Source organism: Callionymus lyra, chromosome 1, assembly GCF_982586985.1.
Source record: "Callionymus lyra chromosome 1, fCalLyr1.hap1.1, whole genome shotgun sequence".
Classification (NCBI taxonomy): domain Eukaryota; kingdom Metazoa; phylum Chordata; class Actinopteri; order Syngnathiformes; family Callionymidae; genus Callionymus; species Callionymus lyra.
Genome location: NC_141818.1, coordinates 9634470 through 9652668, shown reverse-complemented (window position 1 = coordinate 9652668; position 18199 = coordinate 9634470). Strand labels below are relative to the sequence as shown.

The 18199-nt window shown below is 38.2% G+C and overlaps 1 protein-coding gene across 2 annotated transcripts in view; it reads right to left on the bottom strand.

The window, feature by feature from the left end:
- ccser1 (coiled-coil serine-rich protein 1) overlaps nt 1–18199 on the bottom strand; it is a 112478-nt gene that overhangs the window by 57362 nt on the left and 36917 nt on the right. For both annotated transcript variants that reach the window (XM_087792504.1, XM_087792512.1), the window contains exons 7-9: nt 17065–17239; nt 9406–9483; nt 4594–4671 (exon numbers count right to left, since the gene is read on the bottom strand). In XM_087792504.1, the coding sequence (XP_087648630.1) occupies nt 4594–4671; nt 9406–9483; nt 17065–17239 (331 nt within the window). The remainder of the gene's footprint in view (nt 1–4593; nt 4672–9405; nt 9484–17064; nt 17240–18199) is intronic.

Sequence of the window (18199 nt, the reverse complement as noted above, 5' to 3'; positions counted from 1 at the left end):
AGTGTCTTTTTTGAGAAAGATGAGATTTTAAAAAAGTACCTCCAGTCGGTGCATTAAGATAAAAAAACATTTTTTCCTATAACTCTAAAAAGCAATGGATTCGTTTGAAAATAATCAGTCGACATGAGGGTGAGTAGAAAATTAAAGAAAATTAAAGGATTAGTTCACCCAAAATAAAAAAAACCTTCTTTATCAGTAAAGACATGCAGATTCGATAGTTGGCAGCTGTGTGTGGTCCTGTGAACGTATAAACTTGTTCTCTTTCCAAAAAGATAACCATCCATTTTAAAATGTAAAGCAGTGTCGACACCATCTCCTGGACTCTGCAGCGATCATTTCCCTGTTTGTGCGGCTCAGCTGAGTTAAGAGTGCCATAAAAATTAAACTACCTACAGGTGAGCAACTTTACTGTTTGTTATATAAGTGATTATGCTCAAGTAATGCCCACTTCTCCCACTAATCAAATGATACAAATCTCTAGTAACCCATTGGTGCAATTCTTACTTTTAAGAGCTATATTTTTCCAACACTGCAAATGGTGAAGGAATGCTTTACCAAATGCATCAGCGAAATGAGGTGAAAACTCGTAAAAGTGACAGCTCGTGATGGCCAGCCAACAAGCAGTTCCCTCTCTTAGATAATTAATTGCTTTTCCTTGGCAGATTTAGCGATAGAGGTAAAGTGAGGAGAGTGAGTATAATCTGTTCTGTTCTTCAAAATGACACGCTTTGCCTTCGCTGCGGTAGGAAAAGTTTCCCCGTAAACTGAAAAAGGCGAAGAGACCAGTCGTCTCTCTACTAACATGCACGAGGTCCATTCTTGTTATTGACAGGATGACCTTTGTCGAGCAGCCTCCGCTCAGACACTTGAACGACACTAGGTGTACACCGGGAGGTAATTAAACGTTGACAGGCTGTGTGACGGGGAATCTGAATAAGTCCGATAACAGACCATGTCCAGCATCTTGACAAGTCTGTCTCCATTAAGGAGGGGAAGAAAATAATTAACGTTTCAGATAAAACAAAACAAATCCTGGTTACAATATTATTGAAATCAAATTTGATAGACAACAACAAAACAGCCGCTTTGTGGCGTGTGGTGGACAAATTGTGGCATTTAGTAAATGCCAGTAAATGTAATATTTTAATATTTTATTTGCATTGGTTATTTAGGACTCGCGGCAAACAAATAATATAAAATATACTTATATTGAAGTCATAATTAATTAGATAATATCAGGTTCTAGAAAAAGACCTCTTTTTAGTCAGCATAGAGGAAATACTACAGAACAGAGAAAACTCTGTTGTGAACAAAACTTGTCAGACGAAATAAAGAAAGAAAGAAAACACCGGAGAGAATGAAATTGAACTGAATACAGATCAGGAAACACAACAACTAATGCATTATGTTACCCGAGCAACACAAGTAAAGCCCAAAACTTCTACATGGGTTTTTATCTCACTGTAAAAAAAAAAAACAACCCAAAACTGTTTACAAATAAATTAAGTAGAGATCATAGAACTTTCTTCTTAAGGCTGCACGATATATTGATAAAATATTGATATCACGATATTGGCACGTACGAAAACTTGTGCGATAATTTATAATATTTTATTGTATAAATCAAGCATTTCTTAAATACCAGTTTGACCTATCAGTGTCACGTTCTGTTAAGTTGTCAAATTGTACTTCTATGTCTCGTTGTTGTTTACGTCCCCGCTTGCTAGGCTCGGTTGCTATGGCAACGCGTCTTCCTGGAAGTATACACACGGAAGTAAGACTAACTTATGAGCGCTACTTAATCGTGAGTGATCCAGTCACTCATCTCTTCCAACCCCCTTTTGGTAAAGCAACATATTTTGTAAGAACTTTTAATCTCGTCTCAGTTGTTTTCCGAGTTCTTATAAGATCGCGGAACTTCAAAACAAGTGTAAACCTGTCCGTCTTTGCCGTATGCTAATGAGCTAAGTCGTTAGCATCAGGTCCTTTATAAACTGTTTTGTGTGCGCGGCTAAGTGTGCGCGTGGCTACATTTTCAGGTGAAACAAAAAATATCGCATTAATATCAATATCATACTTCAAGACACCAATATCGAATATTGCACATATTTCCAATATCGTGCAGCCCTCGTTCTTCTTCTGTCTCCATCAGTGGTTACCAGGGCCGGGTCTAGGCAGGGGCAAGAGGGGGCCTGGCCCCCTCAAATAAATGTTGTGCCCCCTCAAACTTACATGTAAGTAAGTAAGTAACAGCACAATGCCCCCTCAAGATTTGTGGCTGCCCCCTCATACATGCCTGTCTAGACCCGGCCCTGGTGGTTACCACCTAAATCCATCTCTATCAACCTGCATCTCTAACGTCCTGGTGCTCCTCAACTCTGTCTCAAAACCTTCAATAAGTTATTTCTAACTTGCCTTCACTGGTCATTCCTAATGAAACACTCTTCCTCCACCATCATCTCTACAGTCCGCCATCATTAGATCTTGGCAGGTCTCACTGCTGCTCTATAAAACTTCCCCCCGTTCCCTCTTTTGTCACAAATCAAGTGAAATTCTCCTCCAAAGTCCACCCTGTCGGCACCATCCTTCGCCCTTCGTCGTCTGTCCATCACTCTGGATCGCTCATCTGTTCTCATCACCACTACTGTTCCTCCTGAATCACTCTCATCCACACACATGGATTCTGTCTGGTTTCTACAGACCTCCAGCTCAAACCTCCACCTTTCCATTCAGAACAGCAGAACAAATATATATATATAATGTAAGTTTACATCAAAATGAATGGATCTGTGTCCTGCTTCAGATGTTCAATACTATTTTGGTCTAAACATAATTATAATCAGGGTTTTTTTGTCAGCTGGAATTAAGAAATGAAGTATGTTAAAAGTTTATTAAAATATATCCAACCATCTGTTTATTCCCGGAACATTGGTTTCTAGAAGTGTTCCAGGTGCGAAAAGTAAAGAAAATTCCCAGAACTTACAATGAGAAATATGTCCAGTAATAATTGACTCTATTTGTTTTATTATTAGATATTTTGATTTTTTTTTCATATATATGATTAAAAATTATTAGGTTAATGTTTTTTAATGAGATTTAGACACAGACATTGGTTATTCATAGGTCTGGTTATCAATCATTTACTGGTACTGATAGCAATACCTTTTACTACGATACAGGTTCTTGAACAAAACTTTTTTTTCCATAGAATTTTAAAAGATCAATTCTAACAAAAAGAAAATTAAAGATAGTAAAAAACTTCAGTTTTTCCAATTCCAGAAAAATTAATAAAAAAATTTCAGTGCAAAAAACAACAGGTAACAAATTATTTGGATGTTTACTGCCTTGTCGGTTTTTCTTTAGAAAAATCCACATGTCAAATTTTGATCATGCTGTGTTGTCAAAAACTAAACAGAAAATGGAGCATGTTTTAATATCACTAAAAGCATTTCTGTCGCTGCCACAAAAGAACCCGAATTTCGAAATCCAGCCATTTTTTTTCGTGTCTTGATTAGGTTTGAAGGCCAAATTGCTCTTTAGCAAATAAAAAGCAACATTTGATCGAAGATTTAACAAACTCAAATGTTGAAGTCTTCCTCTCCAAGACGCAGTAAGTTCCTCATCATGACCATGTTTTGAATTTATAACTTTTATAAATTTCTTCTCCGTCTGAAATCTTAGCGAACGAGAGGTTACGAGGGCGGAGTCCATTACACGTAATAATGGTGGCTGGGCTTAAGCACATTTTCTAAAGTTAATATTTCAATTATAAGAGTTTTGTTCAAACAGAAACGCACAGACGAGTACAATAGAGGTCCAAGTACTCTATTGTACTCTGACAATACGACAACTATATCCTTGTTCCTACAGGATATATCGCAATAAACTGTATCGTTGTCCCTGTAGCCAGATATGTATCGTTACATTCTTGCTAATACTAACCCCTAAACAGTACTACTTGGTAAGTACTTATCTAAGTAATACCTATTATTGAGTATTATTTTCTTTTTGAGTGAAATGAAAATAGAAAAATCGTTGAATCGTATCCTTGGTCACTGTTATTATCAACAAGTAGCATAACAACCCATAAGTAGCAAGATTATTCACTTTCGTTCAAGTAACGAGGGAAAGTTTTGTCAATTTATGTTTGTTTCTGTGAAGTGAGACCAAGAGAGGAAAATCAATGTAATCCAGACGACTACACAACATTTTCCACACATAAGTGGAATCAACTCTTTTGAATTGATCCTTAATTAAAAGAGAAAATAAAAACAGCTGCAGAAGGATCTGTGAAGTCTGTGGAATTAAAATAAATGAAAATGATCATAATTCCATTTTTCTTTCAGAACAGCTTCATAAGATTTTTACTTCATGCAGACATTTATTCTTTTAATAAACACAAGAACTTGACAAAATATTCTTTACCTGACAAATATGTAGAGGAAGAAACTTTTGTTGTTCGAAGGCAATTAGTAAACAAAAACCTGTTTTATATTCCTCGCCTCAACAACTGCCAGAACTATTTCACAGCAACTCAGTGGTAAAAAAGAAAAAAAAAGAGACAGACAGAGATATGTTTCAGAGGCGTCTCACCAGTTCACCCTGGAGTCTGAGAATCAACTCGTCTTTCTCTTTCAGCTGCTGCAGCAAAGCCTCTTCTCTGCCTGGATCCTGAGCACAAAAGGAACACAAGGTAGAAGGCACCAGGTTACACATTTCTCAAAGACAGTGATGTATCTCGGGGCCCAGGTTCTGGACGGAGCAATAAGCAGGGCAAAAACCAACAAACAAAGTTCACCGTGTGTGTTTGTCTTTGGTATTTCTTTCCCCCAACAAAGGGTCATCTGGAGATGCACACATTTTTGTGACTTTTATTTATTGCTGTTGTGTATCTATGTTTCCGATGTTGCACATTTCTCCTTGGGTGCATGATGCAGTGCTCATCCTCACCTCGCAAATCTTTCTCTGTGATAAACTTGGCCTGTCCTGCGGTGGTGTGCCAGAAGCAACTAACAGCACTATTATTTGACATTGTCCCACCAAGGAGCACGAGAGGAGACACACACACACGGTCATTTGTTTAGAAATATATTTCATTGCAACATGAAGGGAACGATCAACCATTTAGGTTCTCATTCAACATTTAGAGGATAGAATTTTCTTACCCACTTAAAAAAAGTTTTTTTTTGATGAATATCACTAATGTTATGTGAAGTAAGAGAGCAACACATGTACACTTTACTTATTCAGTGAATGAGGAACATCAAGTCTGATTTAAAAAGTATAAAACCCAATTGTATAAAATGATATAAAGAGAAATTTAAATTTGGTAAAGCCGTCAAATCCATAGTTTTTACAGACAGTAGACACAGTCAGTAGATCCATCAAACACCGAAGGAGAGGAAGATCGTTCCAAAGCTTAGGAGCAACAGTCTGGAAGGATTTCTCTCCTCTGGTCCTGAACCGTGTTCAGGAACCATCAGTAGATTCTGATCCACAGACCTCAGAGCCCGAGCTGGGGTGTAAGTCTGGATCAGATCACTGATGTAAGGAGGAGTCTGACCATGAATAGATCTGAAAGTAAGAAGCAGAATTTTTTAATTGATCCTGAAAGAAACTGGCAGCCAGTGATGAGTTTCAAGGATCAAAGAAATGTGAGTTCTTCTACTAGAGCGGTTCGGAATTCTCGCTGCAAGAGTTTTGTATTAACTGCAGACGAGACAGCTCCTTCTTGTTTAGACAATACTCAATTTAGTAGTTTATGAGCTTATTTTTTTAAGTAGACAAATACCTTCTGTTACTTTGGAGAAAATATGGTCCTTTAAAAAAAATAAAACATATTACAGACAGCACTTATCAATACAATAGAAATATGGCTATGGTTGGAGAACACTTGTATTCAGTATTGTAGTCAACCTCTGTAAGTTCCAGGAAGGGAGGACATACAAATTCCACACACAAAGGAAGCCTCAAGGTGAAAGTGAACCTGCAACTGTTCTTGCTGTGAGGCCGTAGCACTGAGCACTACAACAATGACTAGAAGTTTAACAATTGATATCGTTCAAGAAGGGATTGAGCCTGTGGACACACTGGATCTACATGGAGGTCAAACCTAAGAAAGTAAAGGAGGATGACGCCATTATCACAAAAAGTATTCAACTCAATTACCGGTCGGACAGGTTGCCAAAAAGTGAACATCTGTGTGAAGCAAGAGAGTGAAATGGGTGAGTGAAGACGGTGGCATAGAAGATTGTGAATTAAAAGACATCATTACCTGGTGAAGGCTCATAGAGCCAGAGCAGAAAAAGAGGGGCAGTGCTGAGGGGAGGGGAGAGGGGGGGGGGTGATAACTTTGTGAAAAAAAGGGGAGCAACTAAAGAAGAGAGAGATATATAGAGAGCAGGACAGGACGGAGAGGCCCCGAGGCTGAGCATGATCTGAGCATGATGGTCTGAAACCGTAGGGAGCCATCTAGCTGAAGGACAGAGAGTCAGAGGGAGACTACAGGGAACTGCATCAACACTGCCCTCCAAGTCACCCTGTTGGAAGCACATACACACAACTACACCCCTTTTCTCCCATTTGCATTTACCAAATAAACTGCAGTCTTCACGACTTCAGAAGAAAACACAAACTTCTTTTTTTTTAATTAACATCTTCTCAACTTTTTCCCCCCCAAACCCACATATTTACAATGACGTTAATAGTTTAAATAAACCGCATCAGATGATGTCCCTCAGGTTGGGAGTTCGGTTAATGAACTCAATCATTAAAGGAGTGTTTCATTGAGGTCAAAACAACCGTCCAAAAACACACACAAACAACATCTAAAAAAAAAAAAAAAGGAATGTCTGTGACTGACAAACAACAAATGTGTTTTGACAATTAAATAATTCGTCAGCCTCGGATTATTTCTGGCACACGTGTGTCTTCGGGCAGTTGTAAATGAGCTGCATGAACACACCAGGACGAGAGAACACCAGATGTCTCTGTGCTGGTCATGCTTCGCAGCTTCGCCGTCATATTTATGATCGTGAACATAATCGCCGTGGGTTTTCCATTAAAATGCACTTTATTTTAGGTAGATTTTACCTTGAAACCTGTCAAAAAAATAAAGTGTACAAGTGACTTTAAATCAGAGGTTCGGTGACACAATTACTAGAAAATAATATTTTAACGACCGTTTAAACAGGGAAAATGTCCTTCCTTTAGTCAAAGCTCGTGGAACAACAGATTTATCAGTCTGTGTCACGGATCATTATTCAAACAGTTCTTTTCAGTCCTGATCGAAACTTCCTACTTTTTTTTATGCTTGAAACCATTGCTTTTTTTTTTTTCCAGCGTTAAAGCAGTAAGCCAAAAAGGCTTTCTGAAGATGTAATGAATAATTCAAGAGTTAAAAGGGCCTCTTCACATTTCAATATTATGGGTTTTGATTTTAGGTGGGGGGAAAAAAAAAAAGGAAAGGTAACACTAGACAGAAAAGAGAAGACATTTCGTGGAGGAGAGGTGAGAGATCTGAAAACACAAGGTTATGTTGTGGTTTTAATGGACTAAATAATTGATACTAGATAATTATTTGGTTAAAACATTTTTACCAAACAGGCTTTTAAGCCCAGATGCTCCAACTTTAGCTCTAAAAGTAAGTACTTTTTTGTGGTCGATATCTAAAGTAAGAAGAATAAACATTGAGATTTAAAAATTATAATAAGCACATTTATTAAATGATGCACTCTTTCAAAAGTTATGACGTTGACAACCCAGAAATACATGAACATCTGTGCGGTCAAAAGTAATTTTCGTTTTCATTCTCAAAAACTGACGCATAAATCAGGTTTTATAATGGTTTATTCGATGTTAAAATGGCAGCTTGACACCATAAGTAGGGCAGAGTCTGGTGAAAACCATGTCACATAACTGAGTTAAACTGGGGCGCACTGCCACGCAGCAGTCTCTCAGGTGACTTGCAAAGATTATTTTTACACCTACAGAGTCACTGTCAGAAACGCCAGGACAAATTCTCTTCTCGCGCCTTCGAATTGATCTTATCCATCCGGCCACTTGCTTCTTGAACACGTCCAACATGTTCATACAAGTTTCACATTCCTCAGCTTTGGGAGCTGGATATGTGAGGAGAACATTTATAGTTTCTGACTTTTATCTTCATCCGCTCACAGCTCTTTCCATCACAGCCAATTAAAACAAGGTCGTCTTCACAGAGTTTCAACAGTTTCATCACACCTGCCCAGCCTCATTTCATCCACCTTTCAATGCCCTCACACTGCCCCTTCCAACTACTTTTCCCACCGGACTGGAGTCCATGATTGGAAGCGAACACGTTCTCATCACCTGTCAAGCCCGTTGCAAAGTTTATTTTAGGAAAGTGCATAACTTATTATTGCCATAGATCATGTTGGCAGCTTTACAGATGCATTACCGTGTAGCAGATGTTTCAAGATCATCATATAAATACAATTATTTATGGTAGAATTGTCAAACAACAATAGGAACTGCAACAGAGGGAAATGTCATTTTGTGTAGGTTGGGTTTGACTATCGCCTCGCCTGTCCATCCATATCCTTCTTTATCGCAGTTTGAGTGAAAGCCTCTTACTTCTAGCTGTGTTTTAGCCCACATTGGTGCCAGTAATACTCAATGTGGGTCAATAAAGAGGACAGGGAGAAAGTGCACACAGTCATTCACAAATAAACACACTGTAAGCCAAAGTGACAACAAATTGAATCAACAGAGCGAGCCTGTTGTAGGTGTGCGTCTCTAACACACACCGGCCAACAATGGACCGACACCGAAGACATTAGAAAATGGCTTTAAAACCTTCAGTTATAATCGTATCAAATGTTACGTTTTGAGATTAAATTTTAAAATGTTTCCACCTGTAAGGATATATCTTAAACTAGAACACAACATTTTTTTAATTTAATTTATCTCTTTATCATGTTCTGTCAATTTATCTCATTTGTTTTCCTCCTCCAAACTTTAATATATGTGACTAAATTGCTAATTTTTTCCACACACTTTTGGACGTTAGTGGGGCTTATACAATAATGTGACTAACCTATAGATTTATTGAGGTTAAAAGATGCTATAGCAGGAAACAACAAAGGCTTTGATAGGAAATAAAAAATGAATGGCCTGAACTTAACAATGACTGTTCTGTTATGCTGTTTAATCATCTTACAGTTTTACTGCCGTGTTATAAGCACTTACTTTTTTCCCCTTTAAAACTAAAAATATATTTACTTCTTTCCCAATATTCAGGTGTGCTTTATAGTCAAGAAATAACAATACAGCTGACAGTTGCCAACTTCAAATGTATTGACAATTATATAATAATAATAAGCGTCAAATAAATACACAAATTAAAAAAACAATCATTTGCATTACCTTAAATGGAAGGGACTTCTCACTGCAAGGGCTGATGGGAAGAGACTGAAGACTACTTGCAGGACTCGTCTCTGTACTCTGTTAAAAAAAAAAAGAAAAACACAAGATTAGGATTTAATGGTTTTATTAAAACAGCTTTTTGTTAAAACAGAAGCATAAGATCTGAGCCTATCCTGTCAAGTACAGCCTTTTAAGATGAATAAAAAAATATGATACACGTGTTGTTTTAGATTCGATTTTTTAATTGTAAAATTGGCTACTTGTTGTAGGATGTCATCAGAGTAATGGTAACTCTACAGAATAATAGTTAGGTCCCATTATCAGGTTTGACGTTATCCCAGAGAGACGTCATATACCGGCCCTTGATGCAATAATTTGTCCATACATTTGGCTGACCTTTCTAAAGAAGAAGATGCTCGTCAGAAGCGCCTGCCATGGCTTCATGCCTGCGATGTATCATCATTGATCAAGGCATGTCCTTACGTGGAGCCGGGCACATTCTCAATGACGGGGAGCGAACTCTCCCAGGCTTTTGTCTCTCTCTCCACTGCCATGCCGTCACCCTCTCTCTTTCCAACAATGCACCCGCTGGATAAGGTCAACTCTGAGCACATAACTGTCTCCACGATTAGATATGGTTCAGTGCCAGGCCTTTAGCGGACAAAGAGACAACAAATTAAGGAAAAGGGAAATAAATCTTGATGGATTTTGTGCCTTCTGGTAGTTTTCAAACTGCACCTGTCGTAAGTGATCAACATAAATAAAATAGACAAGTGTGGACGGATATTTTGGTAACAATGACAACATTTGTACATCACTCAATTTAGTAGTTGTGAATCCTAAAAGACGGAGTGTGCTTTTAAGTACTTTTGACACACATTCGATTTTTATTTTCTTTTTAAGCTGAGGAGATGTAATATCATTTAGAAAATTACTAGGCCAGTAGAACTGTATATTGGAAAGAATCTGAAGAAGAAGGATTCATATTAAAATGTGATATATTGGGATATATCATGGTACTGTAGTAACAAGGATATATTTGAAGTATTGTCGAGTACTTCACTCTGGTGTCGCAGAATTTACAGATCACATGACTCTTGACAAAAGTTGCTTTAATTAGTTTTAAAACCAAAATATGTCCAAACATCAGCTTTAAAAGCTGTTGGAGTCAACTGTATCCTCTCGTCCTCAGTCATCACCGGGCTCTTGCAGGATTTTCTAGTTCCTTTAGCTATCAAGCACATAATGACTTCTGCCTTCCAGGGGAAGTTTGATTGCAACACAAAATTATACAAACGCTGTGAATATATATGCATGTTATTCTAAATTAAACATCAAATTATTTTATTTAAAACACACTTTTGAAACTGTAAACTGTAAACACTCATAGCCAGCAGAACCTTTTGCTGAAAACTATTATCTTCTGAATATATTTTAAATTAATTCTTAAATGGAAGTTGCTTTTATGACCGTCGGAATTTACAATGAAACCCAGCGCACACAAAAGATGAATATTGTGTCCATGATGTCTCGGTCATTTGTAACGTTTCCATAAAGCAGGTGAAAACCTTGTACCGGCGCCACACGAATGTTCAAATATGGCAGCCGCGGCCAGAGAAAGAGACGACGCCAAAAAAAGCCGAGCAGCTGCTTTGAGGATTGAAGTCGATGGGACAGACAGAGAAGCTGCGTTGCCTCGATGACGGCGCTCGACGGTGCATGCTGGTACTCGCTGTAAACGTCTACACAAAGACGGAGTAGGTGCTGTAACAAATGGGGTCGTCACAGTTTTGCTTGAAAACCGCGGCCGACACTGACGAATGGGGACGGTTGTGCGAAGCAACATTACTGCACACATGGACGGAGGACGGTGGCCTTTCGGAAAACGTCTCTATGTGCAAACACCGGGCTAAAGTGCTGAACGTGAGATAAATCACGGGGCAGATGGCGGTCTTGTACAGCCGGAGGAAAAATATGCAAGTGTGACGAATCTGAGGCGCAATATGAACATTAAACGATAAGATGTCAAAGGTCAACTGGCGGTTTTGCTCGTGCGCTCTTTGGAGGGTTTCGCTTTCATCAGCTTAAAAGTTTACCAAACATCTGATTGCAGAGTCAAGTAAGTAAGTCATTTATATTTGTAGACCGCTTTTCCAGACCAGGGTCTCAAAGCACTTAAACAATCAAAACAATATTAAATAAAATATATAATAAAAAGGTTAAGATAACACAGAGAAAAAAACACAGGAGTTCCAGCAAATCAAGGCCTGAACAAATAAAAATGTCTTAAGATGTTTCTTGAAGGAGTCAGTAGATCATCAAACACAGAGGGAGAAGAAGATCATTCCAAAGCTTAGGAGCAACAGTCTGGAACGTTTTCTCTCCTCTGGTCCTGAACCATGTTCAGGAACCAACAGTAGATTCTGATCCACAGACCTCAGAGCCCGAGCTGGAGTATAAGGCTGGATCAGATCAGTGATGTAAGGAGGAGCCTGACCATGAATAGATCTGAAAGTAAGAACAGGAATTTTGAAATTGATCCTCAAAGAAACTGGAAGCCAGTGCAGAGTTTTAAGGATCGGAGAAATGTGAGTTCTTCTACTAGAGCAGGTCAGAATTCTCGCTGCAGAGTTTTGTATTAACTTCAGGCGAGACAGCTTCTTCTTGTTAAATCAAAAAAAAAACTACTTGTGCAAAACTACAAATATATTATTGTTCCTACAGTATCCCAATATCGACTATATATATATAATACGTGATATGTATCGTGTCCTCAAATCCTTTCATTACACGCCTCTACTGGCTTAGTAACTTTCTAGATTACATGACATTTCCTCAGCTTCAGTCAGGAAGCAAGTAAGAGAATTGTTTGTAGTGATTCTTGAGTTTGGTCGTGAACCTGCAGGTAACCATCATTGTGTGTTAAAACCAATAAAAAAAGTGGAAATTGATGATACACATATAGTTCAAGGAAGTTTGTTGCTCTTTCATCTGTAGATATGATCTCAAATACTACAGAATAACACTCCAGAATACAGATATCTACATGAGTGAAGGGGCAGTAGACAGGAAAAAAAAAGGGTTCCACTTTCAAATATATCTTTACTCTGGCTTGAGAAGTTCACACTCACTCAGCCACAGCCGCTGAGATTGGTAACCCCCGAAGTGAAACCTGTGGCTCTGGCTGTGGCTTTGTTGATACCATTGATGCTTTTTGATGATAAAGTGAAAAAATATTGGGTTCTCAGTCCAGTAAGATTAGACGGCATGGCGTACGCTGCAGAGGACGTTCCCTGCTTTTGATAGTTCCAAGAAACACTTAGATTAACCATCACAACAAAAGCGCTTCTACATGAAAACATGAACAAACACGGAGGGTCTTCCCTTCCAACCTCCTGAATTATTTGCTACAGTATTTCTATACGTATCCCCGTTTCCTCAATTGCATTGGTCCTCTCTATTCTAGTCAATTTTGTGTGCACTATGGGGATTCTGGGTAAAAAATGGGATGATGAGAGAAAAGAGCAAAAGCCTTAATAAGGTCCTCCGAGCCAGCTTTGATCAGATTTTATGTGCCGAGAATGGACAACAAAAAGCTGCCCCTCAATGCTTTCAGATCCATATCTGGTTAATACTCTCAGGGAAATAATATAAGATTGTGTTTTACAGGTTTCTGATAAAAAAAAGGACACAGATATGCTCGCTTGATCAAAGGCTCCCAGACATATTATATATATCTCAACCATAAAATTATGACTTTCTGCTAATACCAAAATATGATGAGTGTGTGAGGCTGGTCTTTGTACTCCATTTTCAAAGACTACTCAAATTAGTATTTTTAAGGACACAATGCACAGAAAATTGAAACAAGAAAAATCATTGTTTAGGACATACTACACAGAAAATTGAAACTTGAAAATCTAATAATCTTGCACTCAGTGACCCTTGTACTCGCAGTATCTGCATAGACACCTGATAGTCCGTGGATATTTGGAACCTCATGAACCTCAGTGCGCCATGTGTTCCGACATGTTTTGATGAGAATCTAAATTCACTTTGTCACCAATTTGAGCGATTATATCGGCCTCTTTTCCCCAATCCTGGCTTAAAAGGGTAACGGCTTCACGAGGAATTCTCAGACACTAAGAAAAAACAACTTTATCATGTTTTAAGTACGGGATTAGGAATCATTGTGGGTGTGTAATCCCCTACGACGTCCTGTTCTCTCCTTAAAGCTAGACAACCTTCCAAGAAAGAGACTTTGGTAGTAAATTAAGGAATGTCACACACCTCCGAAAACCAGAAACTTTTTTGTCTAAAAAGTGTCTTAAAAACAGCCAGTTGAGAACATGGTCGCAGGAAAATAAATAAATATATAAGCATTTGTGAATATTAATCTTCTTTCATATTAATTTGTGTTATGATTATGTTTTTTTCATTCTCATACTCCGGCCCCCACATGTAAGTAAGTAAGTAAGTAAGTAAGTAATATTTATTTATATAGCGCCTTTCTAGACCAGGGTCACAAAGCGCTTAAACAATCAAAACAATACTCAAAAAAGAATATACTTTAAAGATCAAGATAATACTGAGAACAACACAGGAGTTCCAGAAAATCAAGGAAAAGCCTGAACAAATAGAAACGTCTTAAGATGTCTCTTAAAGGAGTCAGTAGATCCATCAAGCGCAAAGAGAGAGGAAGATCGTTCCAAAGCTTAGGAGCAACAGCCTGAAAAGATTTCTCTCCTCTGGTCCTGAGAACCGTGTTCAGGAACCATCAGTAGATTCTGATCCACAGACCTCAGAGCCCGAGCTGGGGTGTAAGGCTGGATCAGATCAGTGATGTAAGGAGGAGTCTGACCATGAATAGATCTGAAAGTAAGAACCAGAATTTTAAAGTTGATCCTGAAAGAAACTGGAAGCCAGTGAAGAGTTTTAAGGATCAGAGAAATGTGAGTTCTTCTACTAGAGCGGGTTAGAATTCTCGCTGCAGAGTTCTGAATCAACTGCAGACGAGACAGATCCTTCTTGTTAAGACATGAAAACAAACTGTTACAATAGTCCAGACGAGAAGAAACAAACGCATGTATTACAAGCTCCAGATCATGTTGTGACAACATTTTCCTAAGTTTAGAGATTTTTTCTCAGTTGAAGGAAACAGTTTCTGGTCAGTTTTCTACAGTGTCGAACAAGAGACATGTCTTTGTGTTGCCTCTGGGTCAAGGTTAAATGAAGACAAGGGATACCACAAAACACATTTGTTTCTGGCCATCAGGTCACCTTGACCCTGAGATAATACATGGGTTAGGCAGTGTTGGGAGTTCACGTTATTAAGTAACTTGTCGATTTACTGCGGTTTAAACAGGCTTGTTACTTGGTTGATTAGTTCACTAAAGTCTGTACTTATTGCCTTTTTTTAAGTTATTTATTTTTAATGTTTTAAGTTATAATACACAGCAAGAAGGTTGCTGGTTCAATTCCAGGCCGAGGCAACCTTTCTGTGTGGAGTTTGTATGTTCTGCCTGTGTTGCGTGGGTTTACTCCGGGCACTCCGGTTTCCTCCCACAGTCCAAAAACATACAGAGGTTGATTGAGAACTTTGTGAAATTGTCCGTAGGTATGAGTGTGTGTGTGAATGGTTGTCCGTCTTTGTGTGTGCCCTGCAACAGACTGGCGTCCTGTCCAGGGTGTCCCCTGCCTCTCGCCCTATGACCCTGGGATAGGCTGTCTCCCGCCCCCGGGATAAAGCGGTTGTCAATGAATGAATGAATGAATGAATGAATGAAGTTATAATACAATGTTGTTCAGTTTTTAACCGTTGTTATGTAATAGCTTTATTACATAATAGTTACATACGATAGTGAAAAAAAAAGTATTCTAGTTCCTAAGGAAATGGAATTAAAAAAAATAAAAATAAACGATATTGGCACTAAAAAATAAATTTGCCACAAAAATGATCCTTCATCTTTATCTTACAAAAATTTCCTTTCCCTATTTACTTGTTACTTTGAAAGTAACAAGTAACCAAAATCCACTTTTTTTGGAAGTAATGAAAAATAGCTTTTGCAGTTTCACCACCAAAATATATGAATCCAAAGTTCAGGTTTTTTTTCCTTCCAGCAACTTCAGATAAAGATTCCAGAGAAGGCTGTGTGATGCCTTAAAGATTATGCAACATTTGTTGGACAAAAATGGTCCAATATCATCTTTTTTTTTTTAAATGGAGCCTGGTGAAGTGAACTATGCTTAGGTATATATCTACAGTACCTACAGTGCTGCTCTCATAGACCCAGTTACTGTTGCAAAAGTAGGTTATGAGGAAGTAACAAAAACAGTTAGAAATGCAAACGTATCTTCTTTTTTCTAAAATGTAACATGAAATGAAACTTGATTCTTTGTTGTTTTGTGGCGAGTAGGGAGGACGTCATTAGTAAGATTATTAATTTATTACATTTTGAACATCAATTTCTGAATCTCATCCATTTCTATAAAACGTGTACATCATTATTATAATTGCATCGTTCAACCGTATTTTACAAATACTTTCTGAAAGAGCGGAAGCAAAGGTCTTGGTTTTTCTGCCTCTGATCCACATCTTTGGCTTTTCCTACAACAGATGATTCTTCTTGGCGCCCGTTTTGTTGTTTGTTTTACTGATTTACATGAATATAGTCAGTTTGTTCTTTTTGTATTTTCAGTGATATTTTGCTCAGTTTTTAGGTCTGAAACTTGCTTTTTGAACATCTCACATTAGATATCTTTTTTTCCATTTCAGTTTATAGTGATTTACAGATTTCTATTTCTATTATTAGAGCTATGATTTATAGCATATAGTTAGTTGGCTAAGGTTTCCTTCTATGGTCCTCTTGACCTAAAGTTAAAATCTAACTAATCTGAAATGATGTGGAATTGTCTGGTATTTAATGGTTGATACATGACTAGAGCATAACCAGAACAACAGTGTTCCTTTGCTCTCGCTATTGACCGTATACCTGCAATACTTTAAGACAATGGTTCAGCATAATACAAATCCTGAAACATGAGTGGAGTTTTTATCATTTCACATACCGTTAAATGAAAAAAAGTGTTAAATATCCCTGATTGTTTGACTCAATGAACTGCAGTCTTCAAAAGAAAAACAGCTTTCGTATGAAGTAATCGTATGAAAAGTAATGATTGGTTAAACACAAACTTTAAACTCAATTACACAATTGGTAGTGTTGCTTTTTAGTGTGAAAATTAAACAAGTAGTTCATAGTTTTTGGCCAAAGAAATGCCGTGTCGTCAAAGTTTAACCAAGTCTGCCTCGGTTGGAACTTCAAAACCAAAAATAAAATTTCTCTTGAATTTCTTACAATTTTAGAAACATTTCCAGCTCAATCCTAGATTGTTTTAGTGGAGTTGTTGGTGCATCATGTTTGGGACACAGTGGCTTCAAACTTTCATGATTGTGTGGCAAAATAGGGGAAACTTTAGACTCGATAGGCTTCATATTTTGCCTGCAGGTTGCCAGACACCACTAAGTACACACAAATAGGCTCTCGCTTGTGACACCTGAGCACAATTTCGAAGGAAAGAAAGACTTCATTATGTGATATACCACAGTAAATAGTCAAAGGTGCGCCAGTGTTTTAGCATGAGAATTTGTAAACGTCTCACCTCCTGCAGAGTTCGTCTCAATCTCAGAAGCAATGTTTTGACAGCTGTGCAGTCCTGCTGCATGAGTCTGAGAGGTAGAGCTTCCAGACCTGGAGGTAATGGCTCGTCGTCTCGCCCCAGACCCAGACCCGAGCTCCAATCGGCAGGCAGCAGACTGGTGGGGCGACTCTGCTCCCTGGAAGACAGGAAGGATGAAACAAAGACAGATGAGATTAGAAGTTCCTCGCAGAAGTTTAAGTTGGTTTTAATGAACAAATGACGCGGCATCAGAGGCGGCAGACGATCGAGCAACGTTAGGTTCATAAACGCTAAAACATTCCATCCCATTTTTTTTTTTTTTTTCAATCCCGCATCTCATCATCATTATCATCTCGCAGACATTCGTCACTGTCAAGTCTGTTGATGTATAATAAAGCAGAATGCCGGGTGATGTATCGCTTCCACCTCCCATGATTCAATTCACTGTCCACGTTCATGTATGTCAAACATACTCACATCCAGTCAATGTTAACTTGCTTTTTTTTTTTTTAAATAAAAATAGATGTTGGACTCTATTGTATCATCAGTATGTGTCTGTTTGTACAAAACTCTCTTTCATTGAAATATTTACATTAGAAAATGTTCTGAAAACGCTTTGTTTCTCTGGAGATAAATATTTACCATAACCACACCCACACTCTGCTGTGATTGGTCAAACATCAAGGTTTGTCGCCATGCGCAATCAATCCCGGGAAGTTGTATAAACAAAGCAAGGCATGATTACAGCTGGAGGAGGAGTGAAGACATTATTATCTTATCTTACCTAGCTCTTATCATAATGGACTCTGCTCTCGTAACCTCTCGTTCGCTGTGATTTCAGACAAGGGAGGATTTTATAAAGCAGAATGCCGAGTGATGTATCGCTTCCACCTCCCATGATTCAATTCACTGTCCACGTTTATGTCAAACACACTCACATCCAGCCAATGTTAACTTGCTGTTTTTTAAATAATACATTACAAAAATTACAAAAAGACGAGTTTAAAAGTCGGAATTTACTACCTTTAACCACAACGATCAAGCGAAGTGGGCAGGAAAAAAACAACCCACGGTCATAACCGAAAGCAAAGTTTTAATTAAGTGGCATATTTGGCAG